The sequence below is a fragment of the Myxine glutinosa genome, chromosome 6 (genome assembly GCF_964187855.1).
Source record: "Myxine glutinosa chromosome 6, kmMyxGlut1.1, whole genome shotgun sequence".
In the NCBI taxonomy this organism is placed as follows: domain Eukaryota; kingdom Metazoa; phylum Chordata; class Myxini; order Myxiniformes; family Myxinidae; genus Myxine; species Myxine glutinosa.
Genome location: NC_136266.1, coordinates 76,460,730 through 76,488,333, shown reverse-complemented (window position 1 = coordinate 76,488,333; position 27,604 = coordinate 76,460,730). Strand labels below are relative to the sequence as shown.

The window sequence follows — 27,604 nt, the reverse complement described above, 5'->3', positions numbered from 1 at the left end:
AAACACCCTCTGCCCCCCCCCCCCCTCCCCGAGTGTGCTGAAGGTTTATATAGTGAGGTTGTTGTTGTTGTTGTTGTTGTTGTGTTGCCCTGGTCAGTTCTGGTTGAACAGAGATGACCGATCGATCAATAACAGGAGCAACCCAGAGATCCCTTACATCCAAGATATTGTGTTTTTCCTCCGTGAAGCCAGGGCCGGTTATGCTGGTGGTTTGATGTTCCATGATATTCTTGAGGTTGTTGTTCAGACCACTGCTGATTTGGGAGAACTCCCCCTGGGTGCTCCCTGATCCGAAATAAAAAAATCTAAGACTGAAGGTTCATGTGAACCATCGAGTATAAGGACTGTATCTGGGTGTTAGGGCAATCAGTTGGTAAATAAGGGACGAGTGGGGATCCAAAGTTTGGGGGTTAACCCAATCACCAATTCCCAATTCGTGTTCCAACGTGCCAACGTGTCCCAATCAGCAATTGGGGATTAATCCAAAGATTGGGGGATTGAGGGTCCTCCTTGGGAGCCACGTGATCGGAAACCGAAAAATCGAAGCCTGGACGATTATGTGGGATACTGTATTGTATTCATATGTCAAGTTTCAGAACAATCAGCCAGGTGATATGGGAGCGGTAGCAAAAATAGCAAAAGGTTAACGGGTGTTGAACAACCAGAGGGAAGGACAGACATCCGGATAACAGGATAACACGATCCATTTTATAAGTTCATCCCTTCGAGAATTGAGATGAGATGACCGAAAAAAATTACTGGAAGATACTTTTAACATTAGAGCTGGACTTTGCTGTCGAGAACTCCTTTCGATATTTAACCCTTTCCTTCGCATCCTCTATGATATGTACAACGTGGGTGCATTTGTTTGTCTCTGGAGTATGATCCCCCTCCATCCCTTACCTCTCTTCAAATTGCACCGTAGCAGATTCCACTCGTGAGAAGGCTGAATGGCTGAATTCTGTGTTTACCTCCAAAGGCTGTGTCCCTAACCCCTCACTCTCCGTATCCATACTTCCCTGTCATACCCAACTGCTCATGGACTATTTCTCTTTTGCACCTGAGAAGGTGGAGAAAGTTCTTTCAACCCTCAACTCTGACTCTGTTACTGGACCAGACGGCTTCACGTGTCCTAAAAACCTGCTCTGCTGGTCATGCACATCCTCTCCCTGCCCTTTTCACCCTGTCACTTGCTCTAGGTCATCTCCCATCTGCTTGAAAATCCACCAGGATCACTGCACTACAGAAAAAGGTGCAAAACAGACCGCTCAACAACATATATATCAGCTTACTTCGAATCATCAGCAAGGTCATGAAATCCATAATCACAGTTGATGTGAAATCCTTCCTTTTCTCCACCAACCTCATCTCAGATCACCAATTTGGTTTCAGACCAGGTCACTCCACCTTTGACATGCTGCTTCTTCTCACCCAACAATGGATGGAGGCCATAAATGTCAGGCATGAGTTTAGGGCCGTCTCTCTGCTAGATTGGCATCTCTGGTAGACTGGTGCTTTTGATAGACTGGCATCCTGCCTTACTATCCAAACTCTCTGCCTCTGGACTGATTTAGTTGGAACACAGGTTTTGATACAAAACTTCACGTAAAGTGTCCGTGTATTCATCCAAATCAACAGATGAGTCCTTAAATACGTTCCAGTCCGTAATCTCGAAACACACTGAGAGCTGAACAATGGATTCTTCTGACCAGCTCTGCCTGGTCCTTACAACAAGCTTTGAACACCTGATTACATAACATAATGCTTGATTACCATGTGTTCTGACGTACCCACTGCATTCTGACGGGCTTGATTAAACTAGCTTAGTATTAATCGACATTTGATTTGATTTCTTGAGGTCCTTGACCATGAATAACACTTGACCCAAACAAAGCCAATTTAAATCTGACGCAACAAACCTGGGCTGTGTTTAATGAGCAAAGGTGTACAGGCCTAATGTGTTAGGCCTACGAGAAAAAAAGATGGTGGCCATATCATTTTGTCTCGGTGCTATGGTGGGTGGAGTCACGCGACAGATGTGGGTGTGATCCGACATCTGTCTGACCAATGGCTGCATATTTCAAAAATCTACCCCACCTACAACAGCAACAGCAACGAGAGGCTCTTGTAGACCTGCGACATGTCACAGATAAAAATACATACTGATCTTCAACAAGGTGACGTCACACACCATCGTCACACACCACTGTGCAATTTTAACTAAAACTTTTATAAAGAGTTTCAGCACCATCACAATAAAATCAAGATGGAGCATGAAGTTATTCGGTTTTTATTAAAACTGAACAAGTAACATTGTAATATATGTAAACCCAGCTCAAAATAGGTTCCTATCCCTAATAGTGTCAATTTCACAAGCTTTGCTTGTTTGTTTTTGTGACATAATGCAGGTTGCATTGCGATGAACCAAAAAAAAACGTTATACAATGGTGGTGCCATGTGGGAAAATTGCATTACCATGTCAAAGGAGATGTCATTATGGGATCATTATGGGAAAATCGTATTATTTCTCAATTGAGGCATTAAATATACATACAGAAATATGCAAGAAATAACACCTGCTTTGTTTGCCATTCCTATTTCTGTCCGGAGGCTGTTAAATTGGTTTGGCCCTGAAGGGAAACGTGAAGATTGGGTTCATAATTACAGCAGGTTGGTACAGTACCTTTAACTGATTGCCAAATACACTACTCACAATAAGTTAGGGATATTGGCAGGTTCTTCGGTGTGGTTGATTTTGTGTATTAATTATTGTGTTGAAAAAAGTTGTTGGTCCTAATTCTATGGTTATTAATGAGTGTGACAAAACACAGCATTCTTGATTTCAATACCCTAACCCTAACCCCTATAAAAAAAATAAACTCACTCCCACAATATCCCTAACTTATTGTGAGTAGTGTATATAAACAAGTAATCATTGTTTGTGAATCATCTTGTTTGTATAAGTACATACCAGCAGAAGCCCGTAAAAATACGAAATATAAAAATAAAAAGGAAGGCATTTATTATTGTGCCTGTTGAGAGAGCTCGTAAATGGGAGGTTACAGTGACGTGAAAAAGTAAGTACACCCCATGTAAAGTTTTGACTTTTTCAACATACAGCTATTTGATCTTCATTTCAACAATGTTGATAGATTAAGGTGATATAATATAACAAACATCATGAAACATTTACATTTTGTAGTCCATTGTATAATTTAAATAAACATAAATGCAAATTTCGCATGTGGAAAAAGTAAGTACACCCTTGGCTCCAATAGGTGCCATTGCCCCCTTTGGCAGAAACAACCTCAAGTAGGCGTTTCTTATAACTATCTACCAGTCTCTCACATCGACTGGGAGAAATTTTGCTCACTCGTCTATGCAGAATTCTTTCAGCTGTGCGATGTTTGAGGGGTTTCTTGCATGCACAGCTCGTTTCAAATCCCCCCACAACATCTCGATGGGATTTAGATCCGGGCTTTGACTTGGCCATTCCAGAACCCTCCATTTCTTTCTTTTCAGCCATTCCTTGGTGGATTTACTGGTATGTTTAGGGTCATTGTCATGTTGCAAGGTCCACCTTCGGTTGAGCTTCAACTTTCCACAAGATGGCCTCATATTATCCTCAAGCACCCTCTGTTACAATGAATAATTCATAGTGGATTCTATAATGGTGAGCTGCCCAGGCCCTGATGCAGCAAAGCTGCCCCAAACCATAATATTCCCACCATCATGCTTTACAGTTGGTATCAGGTTCTTGTGGTCAAATGCAGTCTTTGGTTTTCATCAAACATGTCTTCTGGTACTGTGGCCAAATAGCTCTACCTTTGACTCATCTGTCCAGGGCACATTGTTCCAGAAGTGCTGGTCTTTGCCTCGGTGTTCATTGGCAAACTTTAGTCTTGCCCTGATGTTCTTTCTGGACAGCAAAGGTTTCCTCCTGGCACACCTCCCATGTAGATCAAATTTGTGCAGCCTCTTTCTAATGGTAGACTCGTGCACTTTGACATCAACATTGGCAAGAGCTACCTGTAGGTCCTGTTATGACATTCTGGGGTTCTTAGAGACTTCTTTCAGCATCTTGCTGTCTGCTCTCGAGCTGAACTTGCTGGGGCAGCCTGGCCTGAACAAGTTGGCAGTTGTTTGGAATCTTCTGCACTTGTCGATGATCTTCTGGACAGTCGAATGATTGATTTCAAATTGTTTGGAGATCTTTTAAAATCCCTTCCCAGACTCGTAGGCATCTATAACCTTCTTTCTGAAGGCCTCAGAGCTATTTTGATATCGGCATGGTGACGCCGCACACTTCAACAACAAAGAGCAAACCAAACGAAATGTCTGAGGTTAAAATAGGACAGGTTCCTCCAAGATCCTCTCTGACGATGTTCTAATCATTTGCACCTCAGCTGGTGCACCTGATTCTAATTTTAGGTATTTGAAGTAGTGATAAATGTAGGGGTGTACTTACTTTTTCCACATGCGAAATTTGCATTTATGTTTATTTCAATTATACAACAGACTACAAAATGTAAATGTTTCATGATATTTGTTATATTAAATCACCTTTATCTATCAATATTGTTGAAATGAAGATCAAATAGCTGTATGTTGAAATATGTAGAAAAAGTCAAAACTTTACATGGGGTGTACTTACTTTTTCATGTGACTGTATATGCATTTCTTAACAGCAAAGAAAATAAAAATTTTCGGGAATGATTGAACCCAGCGGTCTGTTGCCTATACACTGCCCGGGTTCAACTTCTGGTCTGATGGAAAAAAATTATACTTTCCCTGTAGGTTTGGATAAATTTGAAGTAACTTTTACTTTACATATTTTTTCTCTCTAAGGAGCGACTTTTTTCTCTCTACTTTTAAAAACAAAATAGCTCTGATCTGAGCTATTTAAAAATTGAGAGAGAGTGTGTGTGTGTGTGTGTGTGTGTGTGTGTGTGTGTGTGTGTGTGTGTGTGTGTGTGTGTGTGTAATGGTTTGTGTTGTAGTGCATTAATTGTTCCAGCAATTAAATTTATAAGTTTAACAATTGAGAATTGCTAATAACTTGGTATTACAGTTTCATTATTTTTCATTGATTTATAGTACACTACTTTAAAATGTCTCAATTAATGACGAGTGCAAACTACAGTCTTGAAAGATACACAATAGACAACAGAAATGATGTACACATTATCACTTTGCATTGTTTGTTTTGAATTTTATTAAAACGACATGCTCAAAATATATACTCTTAATGCTGGAAGCAAGTTCTGAACAGTATTTATAACTTTGTTGGCAAGGCATTGTCTCACATACAATGTGAATAACCAGATAAACAAGAAACAATTACCCCATAAATGATTCACCAAGAAATACATCTTTGAATGATGAGTGATTCCTGTTTAACAAACTTGTTCTCATGCAATTCTGTTGATCTTCAGCGATAAATAAATTAGATTATATAACATCAAATACACTGGTTTATCTTGCATTTTAAATGAGAACGTATTCATGTTTAAAACTATAATTCACTACATAAAAATATCGTGGCAACTTTGAAAGATTTGGACACTGAACTTCAAGATTTGAAAAGCAACAATAAAAGTTTACATTTTATTCGATATATAACGATAGCTACCACTACTGCATATAGAGGTAGCCGATGAAACCTAGAAGGAATGTAACAACATTGCCATCACGATGAAGTATTGCAAGATTGACTAAAACAAAAACACAATTCTCGTTAAGCTTTTATAACATCTCAGCATTACTGGTTATGATGTTCCACTGGGAAACATGTTGTTAAATGTGGTTGTGATAGTCACAGAGAGCAATGAGATAAATTTTGATTAGAACATGGCAAGGTGTCCTGAAATAGATACTCCAACAAATACAGTGGCCTGCAAAAGTATTCACCCCCTCCAAAGTTTTCACATTTTGATGTCGCCTGAGCTTATTTCATGATGCTTTCAAATAAAACTTAACATATGTCTTCACAAACTACTCCAAAGTGATAACACTAAAAAAAATGCAGATAAATGTGAATAAGTTCAATTAACAGAGAAAATCAGATGATTCTCAGTTAGACAGGTATTCAAACCTTTTGTCCAATTAACCCAAAATTACTTCAGAAGCAAATTATTTGTTTGAAAGGTTACACAATGTGTAATAGGTTGCAACTGTATGTAATCAATGGTTTAACTTAAAAATTAAGCTTAACACTTATCTAAGGAGTTCAAGGTGCAACTCACTTGGTCAACCAACAACGCAAACATGAAGACCAAGGAGCTTTCCAAATAAGTCAGACACAAAGTGGTGGAGAAGCACCGTTCATTAGAGGATTATAAGAAGATTTCAAAGTCTCTCATTATCCCTTTGAGTACGATGAAATCCAGCATGAACAAGTGGAAGACATACCATACCATCCAGACTTTACCCAGATCAGGTCGCCCATCCAAACTCAGCAGCTGGGAAAGCAGGACACTGGTTCGGGATGCCACTCTAAATCCAACAATGACTTTGAAAAATCTGCAAGGCTCTATGTCTGAGATGGGGTCAGTGTTCATCAATCAACAATATCCCATTCCCTTCACAAAGCTGGCCTCCATGGACAGGTGGCAAGGAATAAGCCATTACTTGAAAAGACTCATCTAAATGCTTGTGTGGAGTTTGTGAAACAAAAATAATAATTAATATTGCAGGAATGTGGAGAAATGTTTTGTGTTAGACGAGACACAAATTGAATTTTTTGGCCTAAATTCAAAGTGTTACACCTGGCACAAGCAAAAAACTTCTCATAACCGAGCTAACACCATCCCTACTGCCAGCATGGTAGTGGCTGCATCATGTTATGGGGCTGCTTTTCATCAGCAGGGACTGCAAGTTTGTCAGGATACAAGGGATGATAGATGGTGCAAAGTACAGGGGAATCCTTGATGAAAATCTGCTTGAGTCACCCATGAATCTGAAACTGGGTAGGAGATTCACATTTCAGCAGGACAATGATCCGAAGCTCAAAGTAAAAGCCACACTGGAGTGGCTGAATAAGAAAATAATAAATGTTCTTGAGTGGCCCAGTCAAAATCCTGATGAGAACCCAATTGAACATTTACGGCGAGATTTGAAGATTGCAATCCAGCGACGATCCCTTCAAACTTGGCAGAACTAGAGCAAATTCCACATGAAGAATGGGCAAAGATTTCACCATCTCACTGTGCAAAGCTAGTAGGGATCGACCCAAAAAGTCTCGTAGCAGTCATTGTTGCAAAAAGTGCTTCCATAAAGTACTGACCGAAGGGGCTGAATACTTTTGCAACCAGTGAATGCTGATTTGTACATGTTTTTTCAAGTATTCCTGACATGTAACCTCCTTCAACTATAAGTGTTTAGTTTGATCATTTCGTTATGAATAAGAAAGTTCATTTGGAAAAATATATTTCTGCATAATTTATCTAACTGTGGCATTATTGTTAGGGTGTGAATGTTTTTTCAAACCAATGTGCAAAAATATTTCGCAATCTGGTGGGGCTTATAACAACTTTATTGAACCAGACGGACTCTTCTCAAAGCACAACATCAGACCTTGGGATCCGTGAAGACGTCTTGGGGGCCGCAGGTGGTATCCCACCTGCTCCTGAGGCTGAAAAGAGGCCCTGGGGCCCGAGGGCACTTCATAGGCACACCACGTGATCCCATCTGTTCCAGTGGGTCCAAGAAAAGGTCCTGAATCCCCTTATTGCATGCTATTATGTACACAGAATTGTTTTGAAATGACTCAAGAAATCCTCTCCTGGTTTCCAAAGTAATGAGAAACGCCCCTCTAAGTAACTCATGTCACCTGATGATTACATTATTGAAGCTAGTCACCAGCCACATGGGGAATTCAACATTTATAAAAGGAGAAAGAAACTGAACACTGGAGGATTTAAAAAGGAATATGAAAGTGGAATTTAATTTTTTTCCAATACATTCCATTCCAATACAAAGGTTTGTGGTTCTAGCAGTGGCAGTGAAGAAAACAGGTCCAAACACTGATTCTTCACTGATCATGAATCATGGAGAATTCTGAATGTACATGCAATTGTAAGTGTAAGGTACACAGGTTAAAGGCTGGCCACAATCTGTATAGCTACAGGGAAAACTAGAACGGCACTCGGTAGAGAGCAAACCTCCGCCAGACCGAACAGTTTACGTTTTGTATCCCACTGATGGGCCAGATCTGGATCCGGACCTGAACTAAAATCGAATTAGCTTGTTCTTGTCGCCCAATGAACTCATCCACATAGTTTCGGCATAAGTCATCCACAACCTTTTGAAACATCATACTACATATCATTTTTGGCCCTGTCAATAGTGAAGAATCACTTGAAATTTTAAAACATTCTCGTATCTGGAATCATATTCGGATCTTCCCCAAAATCGAATCAATTCGTCCTCGTCACACACCCAACCTGTCCACCAAGTTTCACAAACAAACAGACAGACAAACATACAGACAGGTGTAAAAACATAACCTCCACGTACCTTCGGTGGTGGAGGTAAAGATCTAGATGTGATTGGATGCCCAATGAGAATGTTCCCAAATGCAATGTTCCCAAAATGTCCCCAATGAATGTTCCCAAATGTTCCCAAAAAGTGCAATGTTCCCAAAGTAATCCGTGCTCTATAAGCGTGCTATGTAGCTCAATAAAGCTTCCTGTCAACCCTAGACCAAATGAAAAAGTAAAACTGAAAAATAAGAAAAAACACCTCAAAATGATATTTCAATAACACGTACAATGGGGGAAGTATTGTATCATTTCAGGTGGTACCATTATCTAGTAATGGGGAGATATAGGTCTCATCTAGTCATGGGCCAAATTTTGTGGATCGGGTGGATAATTATTTGAAGGCTAGCTTAACTATTCATCCTGTGATGGAAATAAATAATAAAATATGTAAAAATCAAATTATGGATGCTGAATAAATATTTTTTGTTGATGTGGCAACTCAAGCAGTTCCAGGAAGAGACCTTGAGGAATGTAATTTGGCCTGAACAGGCTGAACTAACAAATGGTGGATATGAAGGTACCGACAACAGATGGACCACATGAACTCTTCCATTCTTGAATTTCGTCATAATTTTAGCAATTGGAGGAACAAATTTATTGCTACAATGCATTGATATTTGCACCTGTTTAAAGTACGTGTACCTGGGTCATTACGTCACAAAAATTGAGAAAAAACAATGATGACAAGCTTTGTGGAGGGTTTGTCCCACAAAATCTTGGAGATTTCTCACAACTTGAAACACTCTTCTTCTTCGTACTTGACGATTCGAGAAAGATGTTATTGATTCATCGGAATCCACATGGCGCTGTCACAGCCAACCTTGGTCCAAGAAACACGTGCAAAAGTGGGAGGGAATTCTCAGGAATGCTCAAGGTATGCAATAAGAAAAAAAAAGTCATTTGAGGTTTAAATAAATTGCTTAACGAAGAGACAAACCATGGCAACGTTGCTTCGCATCCCAACGTATCCGCACTCCCTCCCGCTCGCATGCCCGAGTGTAGGCCAGAAAGGCCTCACAGTAACAGCGCTGCTTCTTGGGGCATTCACACATGTCCATCATGCAAGACCTGTAAGAAAAACGTTACCGCATGAGGTCACATTGGATTCTGGGATATTGAAGAGCCCAAGGCTCTCTTTGGCTGTTGCTATGGCAATGTGGAGGTCTTTGAGACTGACTTATAGAAGGGCAGAAGGTCCACGATGGCGTGACATTTGTGGAAGCCCCAGGAGATGAGTTTGCGGCACAGACGCCTCGCTCGTCTCCTTTTCTTGCCTGAACTGGCGCACACGTTGGGTAGACGAGAGCGAGTTGGCCTCGCACAAACCTCGTTGTCATCTACTCGCCAGGATTCAGCAAAAGACTCGACGTCGGCATGGAAATGACCATTTTGGCCGAGGAGTTCATCGCGGCCATGCCCGTTGTAATTACCGCAAAGGCCACACACACGACTCCGCCACTTTGAAGTCATCGCGACCTCAGCATAACTCTTTCCATCCCAGGTCACAGTCAAACCTTTCAGGAGAAGTGGAGGAATTGGGAGGGAAAGGAAACAAGGGCCCAGGGAGTGAATGATGGTGGTGAGGGTCGAGGCCCTAAGGGTTGGTGGGGAGGATGTATGAAAAATATATTTATCCATCATCTCACGAGTGCACCATTCTCAATTACAGTGGAATTGATGCTGTGAAGCAGTTTCTTGGGAAAAGAGCACTGGGTGGTTTGCCATTTCCTTCCTAGTGTAGTCAGGGCAGGAATTTTGAACTTTGCTAAAGTAATGAAACATAATAGGCTACTGTTTAAAAAAAGTGGAAAATATAAAACCCTAGTATAAATATAGTCTTTCCAAAATGGATGATGGGTGTGCACATTAATACGGTACATTAAATTATTAATTCATTCATCAATAAATGGCTTGATTTGCTGTGACTTTGACAAAATAACATTTGGTGAAGGGAACATCTGTGAGAATACTGTTGATTATTACTGGTTCGATTCCCCAAAACTCGAAACATGTGATCCAACTGGGCTTGTGACGTCACTTAAACAGGATCTAATCTGCTTCCTAAATTGTTTTTATATCTGCTAAGGTGTGCACTCCATGTAGGAATAAAGGTAATATGAACTAGAAATCATCTGAAAATGCAAAATCATCAGCCCGTCCGCATCGATTTGTATTCAGACGTCTTCTTCTTCTCCTTCTTCTCTATTCTCAAAATAACGAAAACGGTTTTAAAAAATGCAAAATGAAATATTATGATTTCATGCAGCCTTGACCTTTGAGCTTTAGATCTAAAAAGAAAAATCAGGTTCTAGCAATTTGATTGGTGAACAAATTATATGACCGAACATGCAAATTCTTAAAATTTCAGGTAAATCGGACAAAAATTGATGATTTTATGCAACCTTGACCTTTGACCTTTTGATCTAAAAAACAACAACAACGACTTCTACCTTTTGATTAGTGAATCAATTCAGTGACCAGATATACAAATTCTTTACATTTCAGGTCAATGGGATGAAAATTGACTATTTATGTGACTGATCTTTGTCCTTTTGACCAAATTATTAATTTCCCCATATTCTCATAATAAACGCTTTGTTGAAAATTTGATGACAAAACTCAAATGGTAAATTGAAATTTCAGGTCAATTGGATGATAATTGATGATTTTATGTGACGTTGACCTTTAACCTTTTGAAAAATTATGAATTTGCCTTCTCCGTATTATCATAATAAAGCTTTGGTGAAAATTTGATGACAAAACTCAAATGGAAAAAAAGTTACGGCCCAGATAGACAGACAGACACACACACACACACACACACACACACACACACACACACACACACACACACACACACACACACACACACACACACACACACACACACACACACACACACACACACACACACACACACACACACACGTCAATGCAAAACCCCGTCTCATAAATTGTTTCGATGAATATAGGAACGACATAATTGTGATGATCGACATCGTTTCAGGGAATGATGTTGATAGGAAGATTTATGAAAATTACCAAAATTGATCATTTAAATGAGCCATAACCAGCACATAAAATTATACACTGGGAATTGCACCTCATGAGTCTCACCAATCGAGGTAGAAACCTTCAGCAGGAAACCCGAGGTGCTAATGTTGAAAGAAGGTGTGACAAGAGGGAGCACTGCGTGAGAGCCGTTAAACCGCAGCCGCAAACGTGGTAGTAGCTCGATAATGGTAGATCCCAACCACAACTCTACGGCTTTGGTCCAGGCAAAGTAATGTGTATTTCGTGCATCGTTCTGCACAATGACAGAAAAGAGCTCCGCACGAGTGCAATCCCGCACCAGAGTGTAGCGACACGGGCCTTGGAAGTTGAAGGTCTTGCCATCAAAGGTTCGATAATGAGGATCACCAAAGACGGTGCACACACCTGGCTCTGAGGTTAAATAACGATAATGACACAGGTCATAAATAATGACACATTTAAAAATAACGATGATTTGCAAGAATTATAGTTCACAAATCTACGCCATCTGCACAAAGTAATTTGAAATAAAGTGAAATTAATTATTGTGAACAAAGATAATGAGTTGGTGTTGTAATCAAATTGAAAAGCTTGAGTCTGCTGGGTGTCCTGCACTTTCGTGTATAATTATGTCTGTATGGAACCTTCACCGGAGATCATCACCATACTGTGCAGCCAATCAGCTGTAAATTTAAACAATAATGATGAGCACAAGAAAGCGGGGTTCATGAGCAGTAATTCGCCCCAATTTCCCAATAATTTCCCCTTAATAATTTAAGCTTGAGCGAAGTCGATGCAAATTGAAAATCCTCACGCTTCCCAATTAAAGCAAAGTTGAAAGATGGCACAAAAAGTTGAAAGATGTTGTTTTGACCCCTGTGACCCAAAGTACCCACACCCTGGAGCATGAACTGGGGGGTCGAATTAAAAAACAAATCGTTACATATTTCATGCATCCCCGAATGTTGAATACATATCCAAAGTTTCATGATTTTTTTTTAAAATGTGCCCATAATTACATTATTTTGGGTTTTGACCTTTCAACCTCATCCCATGGCCCCAAGGGGCGGGGTCAAAAATACCAAGACTACCAAGTTTGGTTGCACAACTGTTTCGGGGATAGCTTGACTGATGGATGGATGGACAGACAGACAGACAGACGGGGCCGATAACAATATTCCCCACACCCAGTTTTTTATTTTTTTTAAAGCGCAGGGATAAATATGGCAGATGCTTCAATTGAACCAGAAGTCTTATAGTTATTCTCCCATCAACCATCTTTGGGGATCTCATTCGCCACCATATTGATTTTCAGCAGGTGTGTTTAAGTGGAAAAGGTGTGATTATAGGTATTGGTTTTCCTCACCATAAAGATAAATTGCATCAAAGTTTTAATCCACTTAGATTCAATTACTCCACCGTTCATTACCAAATGTCCAGGTGAAATAAAAACCACCCTCCTGCTTACATTTCAACACCATGGTCATATACACATTACGTAGGTGTGTCGGCGGCAATCCTGGCCAAGTTCCAAATTCCTGCTCTAACCATCAGTGGCACAGCCATACCCCATAGAAATGCTCAGATCAGGTAAGCGTCATATATGTTCTATACATACATACATATACAGCATACATACATACAGTACATACAGCATGTTCCAAAAATACCCAGACAACTTTGGTTGTTAATATATTTAGAACCACAAATGAAACAATAATAATATTTGGTTTATATGTTACAGAAACTCAAAAAGTTTTGTGGACACCATCACTACACTTCAATGTCAGCTGTGTTTGTTGCGTCCAGCGACCTGGAAATGTTTCATTCAGGACGGTTCAAACGACTAAGGCTCAATGAGGGGGAGCGCCATCCCGTTGAAAAATGATATAGGGTTGCAGGTCTTCCATCTGTGGGAAGGTGAATCCTTCCAACATGTACTTGTAAATTGTTGAGGTCACTGTATCCTCCATAAAAAAAAATGGACCCACCAAGCAGTCATGGAGAAGGCCAGACCACAGATTGACCTTCAGACTGTTGTGTATTTGTTCAATGACCACGTGGGGGGTTATCAGAGCCCCAGAATCTCACATTGTGCTGGTTGACCTTCCCCGATACATGAAAGCAAGCTTCGTCTGTGAATATTACCTTTTTCAGGTAATCATCATCATCATCCTCTATGCGACTGGGCGTTTCCAAGGCAAACACCTTGTGTTTGGGTCCATCATTTGGTTTGAGTTCCTGCAAAATCTGCACTTTATGGCATAAAGCTTCAATCTTTTATGCAAAATCCTGTGTACAGTGGTGGTTTGTAGTCCCAGTTCTCTGGATGCATGTTGGATTGATTTTCTGGGACTTTGTTGAAATGATTCATGCACTATTTCAATGTCTGCTGCCCTTGTGCTTGGTCTCACCGGTACTTCTCTGTTTCTGACAACTTCCAGTCTCCTTAAACCTTTTGTACCACTCTCTGATACTAGTACTTGATGGCGGCTTCGTTCCATACCTTGCAAGGAAATTATGCTCAAAACCCTGCCTAATCACGGCTCCTCGGGGCGTGGCCTCGGCCTGCCCGACCTGTGAGCTCCCAAGTCGGGGTTGTCAGCGGTAGGGCTTGATGCATGACATCTGGTTAGCTATTTTATTAATAGTGAGCGGTTTAACCCTTTGAGTACGGATGACGTCCAGTGCCACAACCCGCGAAAAAGTTTTGTGTGCGGATGACGTTGCTACATGTCATCGACTATACCTATAAATAGATCGTCATTACATGGTTGCATTCCCGTACCAAAATGCCAAATTAATCCCGTACCTGGGGTATTTTTAATCCAAAAAAAAATCCCGTACTCAAAGGGTTAATGGGCGAAGTTTTGATTGACGGGAAGGACGGGTAAGACGCGACTTGCTGATTGGCGAAGCACCCCAAATAACGTCAGAGCCTGGGTGATAAAAGAACATGCTGGCGGGCATTTTCGCTTTTCTTCCCTTCTCTTCTTTATGGCTTCTCGATCGAGCGGATATTGTTCCCTCTCTTTTCCTTGACTTCACGACCCTAGCGGTCATTTTTTGTCTGTGCTTCTCTTCGTTCTTCGCTCCTCTCTTCGCTCTTCTTTTGGCTTTACGCGCTAGCAGACATTCTCTGTTCTCTTCTCCTTGGCTCCTCGCTCTGATCGATTCCCTCTTGCACCTGCTCGTTTTGAACGTTGTTGGTGAACGATCGCATTTTTATCTCTCTCCGCATCAACGCCCTTCTGACCTTTCTCTGATTTGGATCTCATCGCGGTCGGTCGTGCGCCGATATCTTTCTGGTATGAGGACGAAGAGCCGCAGGTGGACGAGGTTTAATTCCGTTTCGTGTGAGTTTATTTATTACAGGGTGAAGACTGCCATTAGGGTCCGAGATGGTAAGACTCAGGTTTCCCCCACCCTCTTGCTCCCCCATGCGTATTAACTCCACTGTAATTTTTTTTTAACTGAACGCCTCAGAGTAACAGCTCGTTTGGTCATCCGGGCTACCTTAAGGTGTTCACCAAGGGGAGTCATGCGACAACTGCTGTCAGGAGTTTGGGATTCGAACCAAGCGGACCCTCGGTGTTTGAGGTTTGTGAGTTCGACACTCGCTGAGAGCAAATTGCGCTCAGCATTTGGATATAAAATTTTAATAATTGTCTCTCTCTCCCTCTTGGGGGGAGGATCGATTGTATTACCGAGGTCCAAATTTTATAGTCAATTGGGGTATACGAGGCGCAACATCACGTTCTCGAGAAATTTAAATTGATTTTTTTCTCTCTCTCTGAGGTAAACATACGCGGGCGGGAAAACTGCTTTCTCACTGCAGATGGAGGAAGCGAGTGAGATAGCCGAGCGGATTGGGGAGTTCGAAGAATTTGGAAGTGAGTGGGAGATAGGGGGATTAGAGGTTAGGAGTGAAACCTCCCCCGTCCCGAGTATCAGCTCACCCTCCTCTCCTATGAGGGAGTCAGAGACAATGGGAACAGACCCGAACACTTTCCAGGCCATGTTTGAATCATTATTGTGTGAAATTAAGGGAATTAATAATAAAATGGATGCCCAGAGGGAATGTTTGGCTGAGGAAGACCTGGAAGGTTATCGGGCTGGTATGGATGCTGCAATGCACCAACAGGGAGAGGAATTTGGATTTGTGCAGCACCAGGGAGGTTGTGCGGAGCAACAGGGGGTAACAATACTGGATGTCCGTGTAACGGAATCGGACCGGGTGTGTGTAAATGAAGACCTGTCCGGGCCGCAATTGGTTAATAATGATTATAACGTGAATGAATTTGGACTGGAGCGGCTGGACACCTGTGACAATACCATTGAGGAAGAGGTTGCTTAGGTCCAACAGAGCCTGGTAGATGAGGTGAGTCGGTTCGTTGGAAGATGAGATGAGTCGGTCGAACCGTATGGACATTCCGTTGGTTGATAAGATTAAAGTGACTGAGGGGACCCTCACCACAAACAACAAATTGGCACAGGAGGCTCCGAAATGGGATACCCAGCATGGAACCCGGGGGGGGGGGGGGGGGGTGTTTTGGCTCCGAGCTGAATTTGGACATGGAAGAGTCGTGAGATAGAGCCTCTGGAAAACTGGTCCCCGAAATTAATTTGGAACAGCTGCGGGAGGGCCAGAAGATCCACAGGAAGGGTTTGTCACCTGCAGCTGCGGTTTGCCACGCGAGGCCAAAATTTTTAAAAGGAAAATTAAATTTAAATGGGAGTATAATTTGGAGCAGCCGTGGAGGGATTTGGTCCCCGGGCTGTGGAATTTGGACCAGGAGAGGTCATTGGGGTCGGCCTCGTGCAAAAGTTGCCCCTTTGGAAATTGGGGTATGCCATCGAGCTGGGGGGCTGGGCTGGCAGGATTTGGACGTGGGGTCTGGCCATGGGTGTCATGGTATGACCTGGGCCCCACAGGGGGTCTGGTTGAGTGTGGCATCTCTTCTCCATTGGGGCGCAGCCCGAGCGTGTGTCTAGGGTTGGCAGGGTCACTGGACCCGGGTGGGGGTTAAGACCTCCGGGGGTCCGAGGTGGTCTCTCACAGGTACCTGGGATGGTGTATTATGAGGACCACTAGGGGGAGGAGTTGTAGGCCACGCTTTGGTGGCGGCACCACGGACGGCCAACACGGGCCTGATGTGGTGCCCGCCCAGGCATGTGGCCTGACAGCCTCTCCCTGAGACTCTGGGACAGCCAGAATGTGATGACCTCAGGGGATAGCGCCTGCAATGAACCTTGCAGGAGCTATGGTTCCAGGGCGGCAGCTGTATTACGTTTGTGGGGGTAAGGATACCTTAGTCCAGGTAGATTTGCATAAATTAATGTGCTCCAACTGTCGCAAAGCAGAAGAACCACCTCGATGTACTATAAGTAGGGATCCGGTAGACCGTGTGTTCGGATTAAGTGTATCTTCGTCCCCATTACGAGGGGTGGGGTATGTTAATTAGCCCAGGGATTATGGGTAATTTATCCCTTGTATGTCGTTACCTCTGTAATTTATTTCCTATGTCCCTTTTGGCACCTCACCATAGACACTAGCCAGAATCCCACATTTAAACACCATAATTAAAAACCTACCGGAAGCAAGGACATTGAGCGCTGCCGCTAATTACATTGACTTGGGAAGCACACAGGTCGGGCAGGCCTTGGCCACGCCCCGAGGAGCCGTGATTGGGCAGGGTTTTGATTGCAGGGAAGGACCAGTAGGGAGCGACTCGCTGATTAGTGAAGCACCCCAGGTGACGTCAGAGCCTGGGTGATAAAAGACCGCGCTAGCGGACATTTTCGCTCTTCTTCTCTTCTCTTCTTCTTGGAATCTCGATCGAGCAGACATTGTCGGCACTTCTCCTGGGCTCCTCGCTCTGACCGACATTTCCCTCTCGTGTGCCTTGTCGTTCTGAGGACAATAGCGAATGGTCGCGATTCCCTCTTGCGCTTTTTCTCGCCTGGACCTCGTACGAATGGTAGCATTTTTCTCTCAGGCTCAAGGAAGTGATTGTGAATGGCCGCGTTTTGGAGATCTTGCTGGTGGTCATGCAGAGGCACAACCGCAGCCCAGGAACTGTGGTTTTCCGTGTGGAGGATGGGTGGACAAGGACGGTGTGGAAGAGCGGGCTGCACACCTGCTGTTCGCTTCACGCGGGAGGCCTACTTCGCACCAACGGGTGCAGCCTAGTGAAACGAGGGCGGACTGAGGCCTACTCGCGCCAATGAACGAGCGCACTTTCCCGCCAAGAATTGAGGAGGTGGAAGTATGAGATAGAAGGGAGACAAAGTGAGGAGGAGGTAGCTTTGAGGAGGAGGGGGGAGGGAAAATTGGAGAAAGATGGTAGGTGGGGTAGATTTTGAAGGGGAGGGGTTGGGGGGGAGTTTTGAAGGGGAGGGGTGAGGGGGCGTTTTGAGGCGGAGGGGAGAGCGGGGAGATTTTAAGGGGGGGGGGGGCAAGAGGAGAGATTTGGAGGGGAAGGGCGAAGGGTGAGAATTGAAAGGGAGGGATGAGGTGGGAGTTTAGGAGGGGAGGTGTGAGGGGGGAGTTTAGAAAGTGGATGATTAATGAAAATCGAACATTTATTACAAACTGGGTTTATTGTGAATTTAAAGTCAGAGATCCGTTTAAAAACGATAGAGGAAAGGTGGAATGAAGGTGAGTTTAGAGAACGTAGGGAGGAGTAACTGTCATAGATTGATTATTTTTTTTGGAAGTGGATTTGAATTGAAGAGGAAATTGAAAAAAGCCTTTTAAATATGAGTTCAATTCCAAAGTAAAGGAGAATCACCTGCTTGAAATCTAATTATTTCTAACAACTTCTAAAAGGTACCAATAATATTGTCCGGGCCATTTTAGGATTGGTGTGTGGAATAAGCTAAGATTTAGTAATTTTTTCAGCTTTTTTTGTTTTGTTCCACTGCAAACCATAGAAATACATTTGTGGATACCAAGATATATTTTTATTTCAACAATTTTCTGGAAGAAATGGGCATTATTTGAAAAAAGTGCAAAAGTGCCAATAGTTTTGGCAACGACTGTATATATATATATATATATATATATATATATATATATATATAATTGATTGCATGAAGACAATTGATATTTTATTGTAGTTGCAAAAACTACAATAGTAATGAAAGATTATTCTCAACCTTTTGCCTGCTTCGGTTAGATCCTCGGGGCAGTGCAAGCTGTCCTGCCATACTTGACCTTCTGTGTCCTTTGTAACCCAATTCCTCCTTTCATAAACTATCGCTTGCGGTTATATACCAACAACATACACCAGGATTGTTTAATAATACACCGATCATGAGCATCGACTTTTGTAGGATTCAGCGACAATGAATACGTACGGTTGTTTCATATTTCGCACAATCACTGAATGATAATTACAATTTATATATCAGAGCCAATAAGGGACGAGGAAAACGAGACACAGCTAACGGCTTCAGAGAGCGATTACCCATGTGGCTTTGCAGCAAGCTGCAGGCCTGAGGCTTGGAAAGTCTCCATTCATAAACGTTTCATAAACTATCTGCCTCCAGGGGATAAACTGCAATCACAATATGATGTTTGTATCAGTCATTGTTTTACTTCAAACACGGGAATGCCACCTCCAATATACCGCCCCTGATGTGCTAACATGGTGTATGTCGGATTGGTTCTTGTTTACATGCATACGGTCTTCATGCGCTCAATCGCACATTGAACCATATGAGGAAAAACCTCAGAAAGCAATCGCTGGGATTCATAAGAGATAGCGGTGTGTAGTGTAACGAGTTTACGTACTGTTCACACACTTTGGACAGCACTCGAGTTGTGTCTGCTCCAGATGCTGACCCTGAAACAGACAATAAAATACACAAATGTCTATTTCTCTACAGTGAAACTAAGGTTCACAGAGGAGATTGTGCATTCAAATTGTTCTGCAGATGAGATATTTATATAACATTGGTTTGTCTTGGATGAGATATTCACAATCGTAACCAGACTTGGTGACATAATGCTCCGAGCTATTCCCTCTGAGTCTGGGAGGTCAGTGGTTCGAACCCCGGCCGAGTCATACCAAAGTCCTTTCGTGTTTTTTTTTTTTTTTTTGGAAGATTTTGAAAACAGTATGTGCATACAGTCACGTGAAAAAGTAAGTACACCCCATGTAAAGTTTTGACTTTTTCAACATATTTCAACATACAGCTATTTGATCTTCATTTCAACAATATTGATGGATAAAGGTGGTATAATATAACAAATATCATGAAACATTTACATTTTGTAGTCCATTGTATAATTTAAATAAACATAAATGCAAATTTCAAATGTGGAAAAAGTAAGTACACCCTTGGCTCTAATAGGTGGTGTTGCCCACTTTGGCAGAAACAACCTCAAGTAGGCGTTTCTTATAACTGTCTACCAGTCTCTGACATCGACTGGCAGAAATTTTTGCCCACTCCTCCATGCAGAATTCTTTCAGCTGTGAGATGTTTGAGGGGTTTCTTGCATGCACAGCTCATTTCAAATCCCCCCACAACATCTCGATGGGATTTAGATCTGGGCTTTGACTTGGCCATTCCAGAACCCTCCATTTCTTTCTTTTTAGCCATTCCTCGGTGGATTTACTGGTATGTTTAGGGTCATTGTCACGTTGCAAGGTCCACCTTCGGTTGAGCTTCAACTTTCCTACAGATTGCCTCACATTATCCTCAAGCACCCTCTGGTATAATGAAGAATTCATAGTGGATTCTATGATGAGCTGCCCAGGCCCTGATGCAGCAAAGCTGCCCCAAACCCTAATGCCTAAGTCACACATAGGCGGATTTGTCGGCGACTACTGGCGACTGGAAAAATCACCACCACCCACCGACAATCGTAATGAAACCGTAATGGACGGTCGCCTGTAGTCGTGGTTATCCTCCCCAGGTCGGCTGCAGTCGGCAAGAGCCGCAAAGGGGCCAAATATTTTTTTTAATGTTTAAAAACGGCGCGCTCAGTCGCACTCGAAAAAAATCCGCCATGCTGTCGTGATGGAACAGCCATGCTGTCATCGGTATCCGTAATAAGAGCGTAAAGCGGCCACAACCCAGTCGCTCATAGTCTTCCGCAATCGCCCCACCAGCTAGCACGACAGAGATGCGAATGCCATACGGCCTTCCTGCGGCATCTTCCCGACTACGGGCCGACACTGTTGCGGCTGCATATCGACTACAGAAGAACTGCCACGTCTCCCCTGCGGCTATGGGAGACTGACGACGACAGCAGTAGGACTAGTGGCGGCCGAGTTACCGCCATTGGCGACAGAGATACGACTGCCTGGCGACTGCATTACGACATACCACGATTCCATGGCAAGACAGGATGGTGTGAGGGTCTCCGTGGTGTGAGGTCCTGTGGTGCCGACAAGGATATGGCTTTATTGTTTGGACTTGGGACTTTTGGGAACTTTATTTTTGGGACTTTGGTCCTTTGGAAACTTTATTTATGGGACTTGGGACCAGTGGAAATAATTTGTTGGACTTTATTTCCATTCTCTCTCCCTGCAGAAAAGTTTAATTATTACATTACAATGATACATCTTTATTAACTTTCTTATTGTACATCACATATCTTTATGCTTCATGTCATACATCATTGAAATGAATAAAGTGAAATGTAAAATAGAGAAATAAAGATTTTAAAAGCTGTGTGAATCGGCTCCAATCGCCGGCGGTCTTATTGCAGTCTTGCGGACGTCGGAGTAAACCGCCACCCGGCCCCAATGCAGTCGCCGTGATCCGCCATCGGTCGTAATCTAGCCGCCAGACTGTCGCCACGCTGCCGCCGTGCATCCGCAATGCAGTCGTCGTCGATCTTCAACAGTCGCCATCCCACTCGGGGCGTCGTCGCAATGCAGTCGCAATGTGGCCGCCTGCAGTCGCCATACTGCCGCCTGACCATATTTGACCGCCCGAAATCGCCAGTGGTCGCCGAAAAATCTTGATCGCCGGCAGTCGCCGGTAGTCGCCAAAATATCCGTCTATGTGTGACTTAGGCATAATATTTCCACCACCATGCTTTGCAGTTGGTATCAGGTTCTTGTGGTCAAATGCTGTCTTTGGTTTTCACCAAACATGTCTTCTGGTACTGTGGCGAAATAGCTCCACCTTTGACTCATCTGTCCAGAGAACATTGTTCCAGAAGTGCTGGTCTTTGCCTAGGTGTTCATTTGCAAACTTTAATCTTGCCCTGATGTTCTTTCTGGACAGCAAAGGTTTCCTCCTGACACACCACACCTCCCATGTAGATCAAATTTGTGCAACCTCTTTCTCATGGTAGACTTGTGCACTTTGACATCAACAGTGGCAAGAGCTACCTGTAGGTCCCGTGATGACATTCTGGGGTTATTAGAGACTTCTTTCAGCATCTTGGGTCTGCTCTCGGGCTGAACTTGCTGGGGCGGCCTGGCCTGGACAAGTTGGCAGTTGTTTGGAATCTTCTCCACTTGTAGATGATCTTCCGGACAGTCGAATGATTGATTTCAAATTGTTTGGAGATCTTTTTAAATCCCTTCCCAGACTCGTTGGCATCTATAACCTTCTTTCTGAAGGCCTCAGAGAGCTATTTTGATCTAGGCATGGTGACGCCACACACTTCAACAACAAAGAGCAAACCAAACTAAATGTCTGAGGTTTAAATAAGACAGGTTCCTCCAAGATCCTCTCTAACGATGTTCTAATCATTTGCACCTGAGCTGGTGCACCTGATTCTAATTTTAGGTATTTGAAGTAGTGATAAATGTAGGGTGTACTTACTTTTTCCACATGCGAAATTTGCATTTATGTTTATTTAAATTATACAATGGACTACAAAATGTAAATGTTTCATGATATTTGTTATATTATATCACCTTATCCTATCAATATTGTTGAAATGAAGATCAAATAGCTGTATGTTGAAAAATGTTGAAAAGTCAAAACTTTACATGGGGTGTACTTACTTTTTCACGTGACTGTATGTACTTGCTTGACCCTCAGCATTTAAAAGGATAGAACATGTACAAACAATCAATCATAGTGCAGGCTTTTATGGGCCTAATAGCTTCCTCCAGCAATGTTCCATTGAACAACTCTTTTTTCTTTTTTAACCAAAATGTTATAATGAGCTTTAGATGTAAATACATGAACAGTGTTTACATTGATTTTAGACTTATGGAGGAGTTTGTATATAAACCACATGCAAGACAAAGGTATTGATAGACGTCAGTGTACTTGAATGTACATTACATTACTAGAGTCCTTGAAAACTTACTTCGTGATAAAAGGTCACCATGTGGTACTTACATGAGGACAAACCTTTCTGGCTGGACATTTTATTTTGTGGCATTTGGTCTTTCCAGTTCTGCAGATGCATGTCATGCATGGAGACGAGGACCATTGATCACCATCCTAGAATGAGGTGACAGAAAATAAAAAAAATGTCTCGAAACACATCGCTCACCTGATGTGTGCAGTTAGCAGGAGTACACAGATGTGCTTAGAGGAAAGCCTAGAGGCATGCATACTCACCTTTGAGCTGTCATAGCATGGGTTGGAATCCTGACCGAGCTATGAACTCTCACCCTGGTGTTTCCATGCAGGGTGAGGGCTCAATGTGTGAAACTTACAATGAGTGGACATTAAACTGAGTGTCCCATCTGACCGCACTGGTCGTTGGTGGATGTTAAACATCCCACAGTGCAGTTTAGTGTAGTTTGTGGAGTATGTGAGTTATCATCAGAACGCTGAACAAATTATAATTTTTTTCCTGCTCAAATCATCTCCATTTGAACGTCAGGCCTGGCCAGCTGGTTCGTAAAAAAAAAAAAAAAAAAAAAACTTGGTACAACTACAATGCCACTCGTTAGAGCTAATACCTCCACCAGGTGAACAGTTTACGTTTTGTATCCCACTTATAGGCCGGATCTGGATCCAGACCTGAACAAAAATAGAATTGACTTGTTCCTGTCACCTAACCAACTCATCCACCTGGTTTAGTCATAATCCATCCACAACTTTTTGAAATATTGTTAAATTAAATATCATTATCTTTAAATAATTGTTAATCATCTTTAATTATCATTGTTAATGAAATATCATCGTTATATATCAAATATTAAACTTTTTGAAATATCATTTTGACCCTATGGTGAATAATCACTGAAGAAATGAAATACAATTCCCGTATCCAGATCAGTATTCGGATCACCAAAATCGAATCATTTCGTCCTTGTCACACTCATGTGTCCACCAAGTTTTGTCCAAATCCGGCCATAACTTTTTGAGATATCGTGTTATTTATCAGTTTCGGCCCAATCTCTCAATAATGAAGAATCACTTCGAAATTATTGTATCCGGATTCACCGAAATCTAATAATTTTGTCCTTTTTACACACCCAACCAGTCCACCAAATTTTGTCCTTTTTACACACCCAACCAGTCCACCAAATTTTGTCCTTTTTACACACCCAACCAGTCCACCAAATTTTGTCCTTTTTACACACCCAACCAGTCCACCAAATTTTGTCCTTTTTACACACCCAACCAGTCCACCAAATTTTGTCCTTTTTACACACCCAACCAGTCCACCAAATTTTGTCCGAACCCGTGCACAATTTTTTGAGATATCCGGTTCAGAGACAAACAAAAAACAAACAGACAGGGGTGAAGACATAAAATCCTCCCACCTTCGGTCGTGGAAGTAATAACGTTTCACTGCCAAACACACAGGAAGGAGGGAATAATTGGGCCTTTAGAGAAGTAGTTGTGGAACTGTGTATCGGTTGGGAAATGCAAAGAGGTTTACAAAAATTAATTTACTGGAGTAGAATTAGAACAATTCAAAAATCCTTTTTTTCTGTCTGTCTATCTCCATCTGTGGATTACATTTCCAAATGGTCAAAGGAATACACCTTTTCAAATTCCTGTTCATCATCTAGCCAGGGATCCATGTACCTGGTATATGGAATTGTTAACCCGGCAGTGAGTTTCCAGGGGCTGCACGTAGGACACACACATGTGGCAGCAATTCTCTGGAGCACGACAAGGCCCGGTCTTCCGGCAGTGCTGGAAGCACACCATCGTAGATCCCTGGAAAATAAATTGTACAACCTTTATTGGAACTATTAATGGCCTATAATTTCCCTGGAACGGTGCATTTGTTGCAAGTGAGAGTAAGGAGCGAAGTATTTGATAGAACTTTAACTTCCAACTCAATATTGCAAACTTTTATTTTCCTGTTTATACAAACTGTGAGTTGGGGAAAAATAAAACAGGAGATGCCTATAGTCCATATTTTTTGCAAAAACAATACCAAATCTAATTAAAGATTTAAACCAAGGCCGTGACCTTTACTCGTTGCCAAACCACCAGTCAGGATTTTCCAAAAACCAGAACCCATGAAATGGCAGATAGTTACAACTGAGGAAATGGTTGATTTAAAATGTCGGGTCTGACCCAAATATTAATCACTTTTAACTCGGGGTTTGGAAACAATTTTCTTCATGTTCCCACCTCAGAGTTTATGCTCTATAAATGTCTCTTTTGTTACCAAAAGGCCTGAGAATTTGACATTTTCAGGTGTCGACAAGATGGAGGTTTTTCAGGATAAAGATCCATTGTGTTCCAAGTTTTCCAAGAAAATCATCTTCCTGGATTTTGTGTGCAGCTCGTTCGATCAAATCAAGAGCTCTATTGCAAAAGGTTGTGTCTGGCTTATCCACATATTTTAACCCTTCAGGTAACTATATTACTGTGAGGTTTGGTACCTGATTGTTATTATTACTACTACTACTACTACTACTACTACTACTACTACTACTACTACTACTACTACTACTACTACTACTTACTTACTACTTACTTACTACTTACTGCGTCGAGCTTGCTCGGCATTCCATGACACGTTTCTTCCATTCATCTCTGTCACTCATGGCATTAGGTAGTTCGTTAACCAGGCACCCAGTATCATTTGTAAGCTGTACAAATGGCCCCAATTATTGCCATTTTTTTCTGGGGTAATCCCAACTTTTTCGCCAAAGCCGTTCATGAACTGGCTGGCCAGGCCTTCGATGGATGGCACATACGCCTGGGCATACAACCCAGGCTAGACCACTCAAGAGGAGAGTGAGAACACCTCTAGGCCATCCTACCGGCTCTATTCCATACCTGAAGTGGATACTAAATTGAAATTGACAAGATAAGTTTTAAAAAGGAATTGATGAGAGAAATAGACAAAGTCATCAGCCCATTCATTACTTGATTAACCATGAAATGTCCATCATTATTGGAACTCTTGTAAATTACAGACAACACAAATCTAGGCAAGAATGGAGACTTAATAGAAAACATGCATGGACACATCTGCAGCCACTCTGTTTGAGAAATGCTTATACGTGAAAAGCCAATTGTATAATTTGTGCTTTTCCATCGCAATTTCATCCACAGAGGATTGTCTCCAGGCCAGCAGAACAAATTATTTGAGGAACTTGGTTAGAGTATATTAAGCAATACTTTGATACACTGAAATCATCCTCCCCAGTACCCTTGAGATGCTTCTTTTGTATATCGATATTTCCATCACTAGAAATTAAAGTCTCGTTAAGTTCATATCTCCACACTTAGAAGGAAAATTCAATTTCTCTTCTGGGGAGCAAATATTTATTATTTAAGCAAATTTAGTGTGATTTTTGATCCCTCATCCATGTTTGCAGATTACATGCCCATTCTCTTCCATCCCTACACTCCTGTCTTCTTTCAAACTTCTTTCTCCTCTATTAAATCACACACACACACACACACACACACACACACACACACACACACACACACACACACACACACACACACACACACACACACACACACACCCACACACAGAGGTGGATACTTTGAGAACTGGTAGGTCTCCGTTCCATCTCCTGACACCCACCCATGTGTGGAGATAGCAGCCAAAAACCGCAAATTGCATGCGCGCGCATGCACGCACGCATGCCTGCACACACACACACACACACACACACACACACACACACACACACACACACACACACACACACACACAACAACAACAACAACCAACGACACTCACACACAAACACACACACACACACACACACACACAGAAATCTAAAACAAAATAATGTATAAAATGAAATATCAAAAGATATACACCGGCAACTGCAAAATTAATAAAACGGCAGGATGGTAAAAAAAAAAAAAAGAGTTGGACAGATTGGAAGTAGACAAAGAAGGCTCTTTGGAATGGCTAAGATGAGGTCAACTAAACTGGGATAGGGAATGAATCATTATAAATGTACAAAACCAAGGACACTACACCAATGGCTTTAAGAAAATGGTGTGACTGAGTCAATCGGACAAGTGTAGGTTCTGCAAGGTAGAAACAAAGTATGAGCTACCTCCTATCGGGATGTAAAAAACTCATGTTAGAGCAGCTGTGCACCCAAAGGCACAACAAAGTATGTTGAGTAATCCACTGGCACACCTGCAAAAGTCTCAATATCCCAGTTCCAGAAAACTCATGGAAACATGAACCAAAAGCAATCACTGAAAACAAGGAAGTAATTTTCACATATGACGAAATGATCCCATCAATCGTGAACATAGAAAACAAAGCATTGCGAATGGATATAGTACTGAGGCACAAAAAAGAAAAGAAGGTATTTCTAATTGAGATGGCAGTATCCAGCGATTTTGGTCGAAACAACGCAGAAATCAAGAAAATTACCAAATATCAGGACCTCAAAAATGAAGTACAAAGATCGTGGTTTCTGAAGAGTGCCGAAATTGTACTAGTGATTATTGGAGCAATGGGAATGATAAAAAGGAACCTCACAGATATCTTTAAAAAAACATCACTGGGAATATTATGACAAAGAAACTGCAGTTGGAAGCTGGCCGAGGCTCAGTGACGATCCTCAAAAAAACCTCCGCAAGAAAACTTTGAGAATAAGAAAACTTTACAAATTGACCCATGAATCATGATCCCTTAG

General features: G+C 42.1%; 1 protein-coding gene across 2 annotated transcripts in view; it reads right to left on the bottom strand.

Moving 5' to 3' along the window:
- Positions 1 to 7,516: 7,516 nt before the first annotated feature.
- LOC137429409 (BMP-binding endothelial regulator protein-like) overlaps positions 7,517 to 27,604 on the bottom strand; it is a 45,922-nt gene continuing 25,834 nt past the window's right edge. For both annotated transcript variants that reach the window (XM_078780025.1, XM_078780026.1), the window contains exons 9-15: positions 24,549 to 24,683; positions 22,899 to 23,003; positions 19,375 to 19,426; positions 11,661 to 11,987; positions 9,721 to 10,057; positions 9,481 to 9,611; positions 7,517 to 9,363 (exon numbers count right to left, since the gene is read on the bottom strand). In XM_078780025.1, coding sequence (XP_078636151.1) covers positions 9,353 to 9,363; positions 9,481 to 9,611; positions 9,721 to 10,057; positions 11,661 to 11,987; positions 19,375 to 19,426; positions 22,899 to 23,003; positions 24,549 to 24,683 — 1,098 coding nt within the window. In that variant the 3' untranslated portion in view covers positions 7,517 to 9,352. The remainder of the gene's footprint in view (positions 9,364 to 9,480; positions 9,612 to 9,720; positions 10,058 to 11,660; positions 11,988 to 19,374; positions 19,427 to 22,898; positions 23,004 to 24,548; positions 24,684 to 27,604) is intronic.